The 9,687-nt window shown below is 42.5% G+C and overlaps 1 protein-coding gene across 2 annotated transcripts; it reads left to right on the top strand.

Annotated features, from left to right (window-relative positions):
* Positions 1-1,179: 1,179 nt before the first annotated feature.
* Positions 1,180-7,793, top strand: LOC113417674 (uncharacterized). Of its 2 annotated transcripts, none has more exons than XR_015747859.1 (7): positions 1,180-3,202; positions 3,568-3,645; positions 4,058-4,169; positions 4,262-4,407; positions 4,560-4,639; positions 4,738-5,011; positions 6,673-7,793. XR_015747859.1 is itself a non-coding variant. In XM_026676169.2 (7 exons), exons 1-7 carry the CDS (start codon positions 2,426-2,428, stop codon positions 6,780-6,782), a joined length of 1,416 nt encoding a protein of 471 aa, XP_026531954.2. In that variant the 5' UTR covers positions 1,180-2,425; the 3' UTR covers positions 6,783-7,793. The 2 variants fall into 2 exon arrangements, 1 of the variants encoding a protein (XP_026531954.2); XM_026676169.2 differs by having other exon boundaries at positions 4,899-5,011.
* The last annotated feature ends 1,894 nt before the right edge of the window (positions 7,794-9,687 follow it).

The raw sequence follows: 9,687 nt of genomic DNA on the forward strand, positions 1-9,687 counted from the left end.
ATTTTTTGCAGGATGTTTGTTATATTCTTTGAAGTCATCAACCAGAACCTGACAAGTGAAACATTTCCCCCCCCCAAAAAAAAGTTCAGTTGGCTTAAAAAATAACACCTTTGGGACAACCATGACTTGGATTATTAAGAATCTTCTTAGACATATCACCAGTAAGTTTATGGTGCCCATCTCAACCCCAGTCTGTGCAGATGAAGGAATAGACTGGCTCAAAACTGAGTGGCTGTGGTTGTTCTGGGGCCTCTGGTTCTGAAATATTTTCATCTTTGGTCTTGGATATAATTTAGAACTCCTGCTGTACGCACAACTACTCCTTAAAGAATAAGTGGCATCCGTGACCAGGAGGCACTTTGTATAAGTCCATCTTGGTGCCAGCTGTATCCTTTTATCAGAGTACCCTTCAGATGATCACTCATGCCTTAATCACCTTATGATTGGACTGCTGCAATGTGCTGTATATGAGGCTGCCCTTGAAGAAATTCATAAACTATAACTAGTTAACGATTGAAAGGTCTGGGCAGTAAAGGAGGCTTATAACTATGCTCATGTGCCTTCATTGTTTCCAAGTTGTATAGGTTACATTGGCCTGAATTGAGTACAATTCAAGATGCGGATCCTCACTTATAAAGTCCATTATGGCATTGGACTAGGCTATTTGAAGGAGCACCTTTCTCCAATTGTTTCTGCTCATCCAGTATGATTGGATAGTGTGTGCATGCTCTGGTCCCTTCAGTTAAATGTCATATTACAAATCAAGGAAGTATGTCTTTTCTCACGAATGAAGGCAAATGTGTTATTTTCTATTGTAATTCATCTGTTGTGGAACAACTTCCTCCTGGAGATACATATGGCTTCCACCCTTAAATCAGAGGTCGGGAATCCCTAGTCCACAGCCCGGTACTGAACCAGGGCCTGGTGGGAATAGGCCTCACACAGGTGCAGGTAACCATGTGATCACGTGAAGCTACATTTGTGCAAGTGGCATGCACATGCACGAAACCACCCCCTCTCTGCCCCACGCCGCCGCCTGTCTAGATCTGGAAAGGTTGGCAACTGCTGCTTTAAATGGTCCACAAGTCTCTGAAGGCCTGGATCTTCTTCTAGATCTAGTGTCAAAGACTGTTGGTTTTTTTTCTTGGGTATTTTTTAATGTTTTTTTTTCTTGGCTGGACATGTTTCTTTTTTAAAATACTTTTTTTTTTTTTTGGTAAATGGTAAGTTGCCCAAATAGTCTCCACTTAGTTCTCATGGTCTAAATTACAGGTGGTTTTTATGTAGGAACTACCGTTAAGACTGGCAACTCATTTGCTAAGTGCCTGGGTACTAGATTAAAGCACTGCAATGGGCTTACATCCTTACTTACTCTTAAAACATTAAGTGAAGCAAAAAAATCATGACTGTGATTGCAATTTTTCTTCGACATTATTATTTAATGATGTTAACCATGGTCACAGAATGTAAGCTGTTCCAGGTAAAGCTGCCTTTTGCAATTGACTGGTGAAATTTTGTCTATGCCAATGGCATTATTATCGGATTCTGTTCTGTTCATTTAGGTATTGTAAACAAGGACCGGACGAATTTGCCTACCCCGCTTCTCAGGCAATTTAAGGGGACATCCACCCGCATATCATCCAGTAGTTAATACTTTTAAGTTAGCATGCACGCTGATGACGAAATGGTTTCTGAATTTCCCGCCCACCAATCTCTTTGGGGAGTTATGTGAGCACACCACACCCAGGCGGCGCCGGCTGATAATTCCCGGCGTTGCTATCTCTGCCGACGCATCCTGCTATCTTGGAGGGAAGCGTATAGGCGGCCCTCCACCTCTTGCTCCAAACCCTCCACCACCACCTATTCCCTGCTTAGCCACTCGCCATATGCTAGACAGATAGCAGCACCCGTCTCTCAGAGCGCATGCCCCAAGGGGTGAAGAGCGGCCGAAATGTTGCCGCGCATGCGCCGCTCGGACGATCACTCCGGGAACGACCGCGTCACTGCTTCTTCTGCGACTGACTCGACCGAAACAAGGTCGGTAAAAGGGAAGCAGGCCACAGACGGCGGACGAATGAAATCAAGAAAGCGCGGGCCTATCAAACCTTACTTCTCCCACGTGGGGTTAAGATAAGGCGGGATCTTTTCTTCGATTGCTTCCCTGAGCCAGCCAATCCGCGTTGGGATCATCCAAATGAGCGAGGCAGCTTTTGTCCCAGTGGCCAGACCTCGATCGCCGCTGACCAATCAGGAGGAACTGCGCAGGATTCTCGCGCTGAGGCGGTTGGAAGAGGCCGTTTCCCTGGCGCCCTTCCCCCACCCTACTTCTCCTCTTGTCGTGCCGCCGACGGTTGGACAGACTCGCGTCTTTTTGCCCGCCCCTTTCGGATTTGGCTCTGTCGTTGGGGACCGGAGTTGAATTACCATGAGCGAGAGCGGTGAGGACCGGGGCCCCCCATCCCCTAAGCAGCGGCGCTTAGACCCGGCTTGTCAGCTGCAAAAGGAGACGGAGGCAGCCCAAGCTCTGGCCGAAATGACGGCTTGGGGCGGCGGGAGCTTTGAAATCCTCAACCAGCAGGAGGCGCAAGGAAGCTCCGCAGCGAAATCGAGGAGCCTGGAAACGGCCGGCCCGCAGGGGGCGCGCGAAACCAGCCCTGCTGCCCGGGAGCCAAGCGCTTCGGCGGGGCAGGGTTTGGGGACTCGGTACGGCCGGGCGAAGGGAGGTGGGGAGGCGTCCTCCGACGAGGACCAAGGAAGCGCAGCGGGGGCCGTGGAACCAGCCAGGCCGAAACGGAGGAAGGCGGAAGCCGCCGTCGGGGCGAGCGACGACTATGAGGATGGCCGGGAGACCAAGAGGAAGAGGAAGGACGCCAAGGAGAGGCGCAGGGTTGCTGAGGTAGCAGCCGAGGACGAGTGCTCCGTCATTTCGGTGGGGGAGGAAGAAGAGGACGAGGACGACGAGGAGGAGGAGGAGGAAGAAGAGGAGGAGGAGGAAGAGGAGGGAGGAAAACAGCAACCCACTCGCAAAACCGAGCAGTACTTGGAAGCCTTGGAGGCTGTGCAGCTGGAACTGGAAGCTGTAAATCAGCAGGCCAACCGTGCCTTTGCCCAGCTCAAAGCAAAGTTCAGTCACATGCGGCGCCCACATCTGGAGCGGCGCAACGTCATCATCCAAAACATCCCCGGTTTCTGGGTCACTGCTGTATCCTGTCGTTGCTGCTAGCTGTTGGGGAAGGGTTGCTAGAGATGAGAGGGAAATAACAGTACTATCCAGTATTGCAAAGAATATGAACCACATTTTGAAGCTCTGTTATGCTGAGTTGGTCATTAATCCATGTAGCAATGGGCTAATGCCACATTTTTCCTCTATAAAATATTTCATTAGGGGCTCTACACTCGGGGAAATAACTGGGGAAAGTTAAATGTGTGGAGTTTGGGAATGTACTTCAGTACATGGCAATGCTGCATAGAGGTTTAGAATGTCTTTGCATTATATGTGTATCCTGCCCTCTTTCTGAACAGTTTAGAATAGTTTGGTTTTTTTTCTCCTTGACATTAATTTTGCAGTTTCTCAATCATCCTCAGCTTTCAGCCATGATCAATGACCGGGATGAGGACATTTTGAGCTATATGAATAATCTGCAGGTGATTTCAACAAAGTTTTGCTTATATTTATGTAGTATATATTGGAGCTGGTGACCCTTTGAGAGCTGTATGCAATGAATTTCATTTTAATGTATGCCAATTAGTGTACATTTAAAGAGACGAAGTTAGTCTAAGTCTAGAAACTAGCTTGAAATTGAATTTATCAATGAAAGCAATTAAATTGCTGTTGAGATTTCTGAATTCTTTCCACTTGAAAGTCCCCATAGTGAGTCAAGGGTGGTAAATTGTAACTTGCTACTCTGTCAGTGTAGGCTTTTCCAGCTAGTATTAATCCAGTGGTGATGAACTGTTAGGCTAATGTTGTAGTGTAATTATTTGCATCCTGACACTTTTCCAGACACTGTGACAGTACCTTGCTAGTGTTATGATTATAGTGTTCTTTGATACATAGGTTGTGGATTTCACCCATGCAAAGTCAGGCTGCAAGATCAAGTTCTACTTCAGCAGCAATCCCTATTTCCAGAATGAAGTCATTGTGAAGGAGTTCCAATGTGGTTCCTCTGGTATGCACAAGGAGACAGAGTTTTGAGGGATGAAAGGTCAGATTTGACATGCATTTCTTTACAGCTGTATGGTTTTTCCCCATCCTTTCCAGGGAGATTAGTTTCTCATTCTACACCAATTCGCTGGTGGCGTGGCCAGGATCCACGAGCTCATGGCCAGAAGAACTTTGAAATGAGCCGCAGCTTCTTCAGTTGGTTCTGTGACCATAGCTTTCCTGCAGGAGATCGCATTGCTGAGGTGGGACTATACTGCGTACCATGAAAACTTGCACCCCAAATGTTACTCAAGCCTCAGGATCCACCATTGTCAGCACTGGTGGGCCACACCCTCTAAAATGTTTGTTGCATCCTTATGCCTTTTTACCTGTCACATTCTTCTGTTTTCTCTAGATCATTAAAGAAGACCTGTGGCCCAATCCACTTCAGTACTACCTGATGGGGGAAGGTGGTGAAAATGGTGAAGAAGACAGGTAAGAATCAGGCAGTTGCTTGGTTCCTTGTTATGGAGATTATAGTATGAGTGATATTTTTGGCAAGAATCTAAGCCTGCCATTGTGTGTGGATATAGATTTTTGTCTAGGTTTGTGGCAGCAGGACGTAGGAGGAGAGAACTAAAGAGACGTAGGAGAAGTGGACTTCGTGAAGACAGGGCTTCGTGGTATACAGCTGGGAAGTCCGCAGAAGATGATAGATAAATGGTGATACACTCCCTCCTTCCCTTATGTTTAGTGAGACAGAAAATGGTGATGACTTTGTTGTGATTGTGGATGATGATGGCGAAGATGAGGAAGATGGGGTGGCAGATGTCCATGAGATCATAGATGAAGAAGAGACTGGGCAAGGTAAGTAATGGTGAACTACAACTACTCATAAAATGATATAGCCTTTGGATCTGAAATGCAGAATAATTATGAGTCATCCAGAATTTGTTATAAGATGGGCAGCTATATAAATGTTTAAGCAGGTAAATAAATACATGCCTGATACAGGTAGTCCTTGACTTATAACCACAATTGAGCCCAAATTTCCATTGCTAAGCAAGACAGTTGTTAAGTGAGTTTTGCCCCATTTTATGACCTTTCTTGCCACAGTTGTAAAATGAATCACTGCAGTTATTAGTAACACGGTTGTTAAATGAATCTGGTTTCCCCATTGGCTTTGCTTGTCAGAAGGTTGCAAAAGGTGATCAATAACGCCAGGATACTGCAACCATCATAAATACATGCCGGTTGCCAAGTGGCCAAATTTTGATCACATGACCATGGGGATGCTGCAACGGTCATAACTGAGAAACAGTTACAAAGTTACTGTTTTCAGTGCCATTGTAACTTCAGATGATCACTAAACAAATGGTTGTAAGTTGAGAACTAGCTTACTTTGCTGTTCAGTCCTAAAGGTTCAGAGCAGCTAATAATCAGGGACTTCATAAAAGGAACCACTCAATAAAAATACATTCATAGAAAAAGAAGAAAAATCTCAACACCACAAGAAGTAAGAAAAAACATACAAACTCATATGCCCATAAATGCATTCCTATACTGTATTCAAACCATGTCTTCTTCCTGGGCTAAATGGGATTTTCCTGAAATCCAGAAAGAAAATGTAGAGCAGATCTCTGTAGAAAAGGAGTTTTAAATTGTGGGAACAGTGACTTAAATGCCCATTTTCTAGGTTTCATCATAAGCAATCTCAAGTAGAAATGATGAATGATAAAAGATCTTAAAGGTGACGGTCAGCACCTTGAATCCCACCAGAAGCTAATTGGAAGCCAATGCAGGTGTGGTCACTGAGGTATAATGATAAATGCCTGCCTAGGTTGCTGCATTTTGCAGCAGCAATAGCTTTTGAATGCTTTTCAAAGCAGCCTCATGTAGCATGCACTACAGTAATCCAAAGTAGAGGTGACTGGACAATGGGTGACTGAGCAAAGATTCCTAATTTGTCCTAATTGGGCAATAGCCTTTCCTTTCAGAGTTGTCACCAGCTATTTGAGCAAAAGCTTTGAGTTCAGTAGGACTACCAATTTGCCCCCCACCTCTGAGCAGGGACGCATAGTCTTAATTCAGAGCCAAAGATGAGAATGTCCTGAAGTTATTTGCCTACAGACTCAGATGAAGAATTCAGAATCCCTTCCTTGAGAAAATCTAAGCATCAAGTCAGCACTTCTATGGCATCATCTGTTTGATGATACAGTATCTGTATATAACTAGACAACAGATGCCTAATCTCCTTTCAGTAAATGACCTGTCCCAGCAGTTTCATGTAGATTAAAGGAAAGTGGGGAGAAGAGTCTAAGATGTTTCACAGAGGAGAGATTTCCAGATTTTCTCCCACTCAACTGACTGGAATCAACTTACTGAAGAGCAATGTATCTCCACCTGACATCATTATGTCTTATAGTGGAGGTCTTGGGATTCAGTCAATTAAATACTGGAAACATGGGCAAAGAGGGAGTATTTTTCATCAGCTGCTTCAAATATTGACATCTTATTTACTAACACAGGTGAAGTAGTGGAAGAAGTATTAAGTAGCCAAGAAGATGATATTGCTGGATCCAAGTCCTCCCGAGAGGAGCCAGATGGGAAGGATTCCGAGGTGGAAGAAGATGGCTAGATTAGCTTATAAAAGAACAATGTGTTTGGTTGGACTTTCCTATGGGGACCTCAGTGGCACTTTGATGCTGACCAGTTGCACTTGGACATGGCAAAAATGGGGGGTATCAGCAGCGGTCACAGAGATTATTTTGTATCTTTATTTATTGTATTGACTGCATTTCTCTCTCTGCCCTTTTGGGGGCACTATGTGCAAGCACCTCCTTAATTGTTTGATGCTTAGCATCTTCTCCTACCTGCCTGTGTGGGGGCTGTACGCTTATTTGCCCTGTCCCCTGGTGGCTACTCAGGGTCTTGTCTGCCCAGAGGCCTTTTTAAAACAGCTCAGGGTTTCCTTTTTCCATTCAGCATTATTAAGCTGCTGGCTTTTCGCACCTTCCCTGAACTTCTGCTTATAAGGATTGGACTCCCCATGTATATATTTTAGCTTTAGTATGCCTGCTAGCGGCCGACCAGTGCCTCATGCCATCAAAACATAATCCCAGCCTTGCTTTTCTCACATGGAGGGTAGGGCCTAATCAATTGGGACTCATCCATTGCCAATGCAGGGTTCTGCCATTCAAACTCACTTTGTAATAGCTCCTGTTGTTCTAAATGGCAACCTTGCACCCATTGGCTTAGCTGAAGCAATAATAGCTCTCTGGTTGTACAGTATTTTCCTTGAGGTTATTAATGCAAGGAAAAGGGCTGTGATGATGGCTTATTCTTGTGTTTGATACTTTCTCCAATGCTCCAGTCCACGAAAGCAATGGCAAGATGTTTCTGGCAACAGTGTGTATATGTGATTTTATGCTCTGGTGTACTTTATGTATAACTGCAGACAATTTCCTAGCAATGTTCCTAAAGCAGCATACCCGGTTGGATTTGCCCATTCCCTATACCCCACAGAGGCTGTTCTATGCAATGCTACTGATATTTGTAGAAAGGCAACCATTTTCCTTGGCTGATTTTTTTGTATATTTCGTATCAGGACTTTGTACTTTTTTTATTATAAAAAAGCACTTAATGTACACAGCGCTTTCCAATATGTAGTGTGACTTTTATTTTGGACATCTAAAGCCTCATATTCTGTGCTCATAATGCATATGTAAGTGAGGGTATGCAGACAAGTTATACTATATATGCTTTACTGTGTAACCGAGTTTTGTTTCTGTTCAGGAGAACTGGCATTGGAGTAAATAATGAAGAATATGAGTTATGAAAGAAAAAATGTGAATATGATATTTTGCATCACTAAATGAAACATATCCATGAGGGATTATGATGTCACTTCCCATCCAGTTGTTAAATCAATGCGGGTTTTACAAGTAACTGCATCACAGCAACTTGCAATTTTGCTGTTGGTTTCTCCATTGACTACTTGTTATAAGCTAGTAGCAAAGCGTACAAATGTCAATCACAAGACAGTGGGACACTGACAATTGTAAATACCTTCCCAGTTGTGCAACATTCAAGTTTTCACATTACTGCAGGCTGGTCATAAAATTATTTTGTCAGTGCTGTTGTAAATTTGTACAATTGCTAAATAGGCAGTTAAGCATAGTCTAGGTCTAACTGTATAGAATTTTTTCTTTTGAGCTGTTGGTACTTCATGCTGATACATTTCTACAATTCAATACTAAAGAACTCAAAAATCTAAACATTATATTGGAAATGCTTATAATCGCAGAACACCAGAAAACTTGATGGTAAAAAAATATTAGTAAGTTCTAGAACAGTACTTTTAAAAAAGAAATAGAGAAATTCATTCTTTGTGTAAAAAGTCCGGACCTAATAACTTAAAAATGGTTCAGTGTGGCCTTTTTATGGAATAAATTGCATTTAGCATCTTTAAGGGGTGGGGGTGGGGGAATAATCCAATCATTCTTGAGCATCAAACTAAATATGCTTGTGTATTTTTGGATGTGTGGAGATAGGTGTGGAGACTGGCTCATTAGGATAAACTATTGTAACTTCAACTTCTCATAGTATATGAGAAGGTTGATAATGGGAAGCATTTAAACATGCAGTCCTTTTTCTGTGTTCTGAAATGATTCACCTTGGAAATAAAGTAGAGGAACTGAGGATTATATACACAAATACATACATACATATACATACATATATACATACACATCTGACTGCTTGAAAATTCAAAAATTGGTTACAAAGCAAAATAATAAATTTACTCTTTTCGATACCTTGAAATACACTTTTCCCATTTGAAAGGTTATCTTGTAATTTATGTTAATATTATTTATGAATACAGAGTTTTGTTTTTAAGCATGTGTGTGTTGGAGCTTCATGGCTAGTGAATACTTAAGTGCATTTATTATTGGCACGTCCTGTTCTCTATAATGGTTCATTTCAACTTGATGCATACATGACTAGAAAATTACATTTAGCAGCTGTCATTTATACAGTACATTTATATTTCCTGAAATCTGTTGCATAGATCAAACTCATTGTAAATGAAAGCTGCAGCTATCACACTACTTCATGAATGATTTGGATTATAGTTATAAATTTTGCCAGTTGCTAATAGCCAGTGACTGATGTACCTGTTTTTACTTCCAGTTAAGCTAGAGAGTTTGATGGGGTAGGATAATAAAATGATACAAAACATTCAGTCCACACAAACAACAACTTAAAGCAAACTGGAAAGAAAAACTTCTATGTTGCTATTAAGTGATATAGTGCATTATTCCTCTGGATTGGATACTTTTCTCTGTTGTGATCCAGATTGAAATTTGTAGACCCCAACTAATGATTTTATTTATGGTCTCCTAGATATTGCATATAAGTAACATTTAGGAGCAAATGTTGATTTTCCAAAGTCAAGACTTTTGAATTTCCATATTTTCTGCTTTTTTATGTTCTTTCATAGCCATCAGCATAACTAATTGTATATATTAGTAACTTTGACC

The sequence above is a fragment of the Notechis scutatus genome, chromosome 2 (genome assembly GCF_049901735.1).
Source record: "Notechis scutatus isolate UNSWTSFEM ecotype Mainland chromosome 2, rNotScu1.2, whole genome shotgun sequence".
NCBI lineage: Eukaryota > Metazoa > Chordata > Lepidosauria > Squamata > Elapidae > Notechis > Notechis scutatus.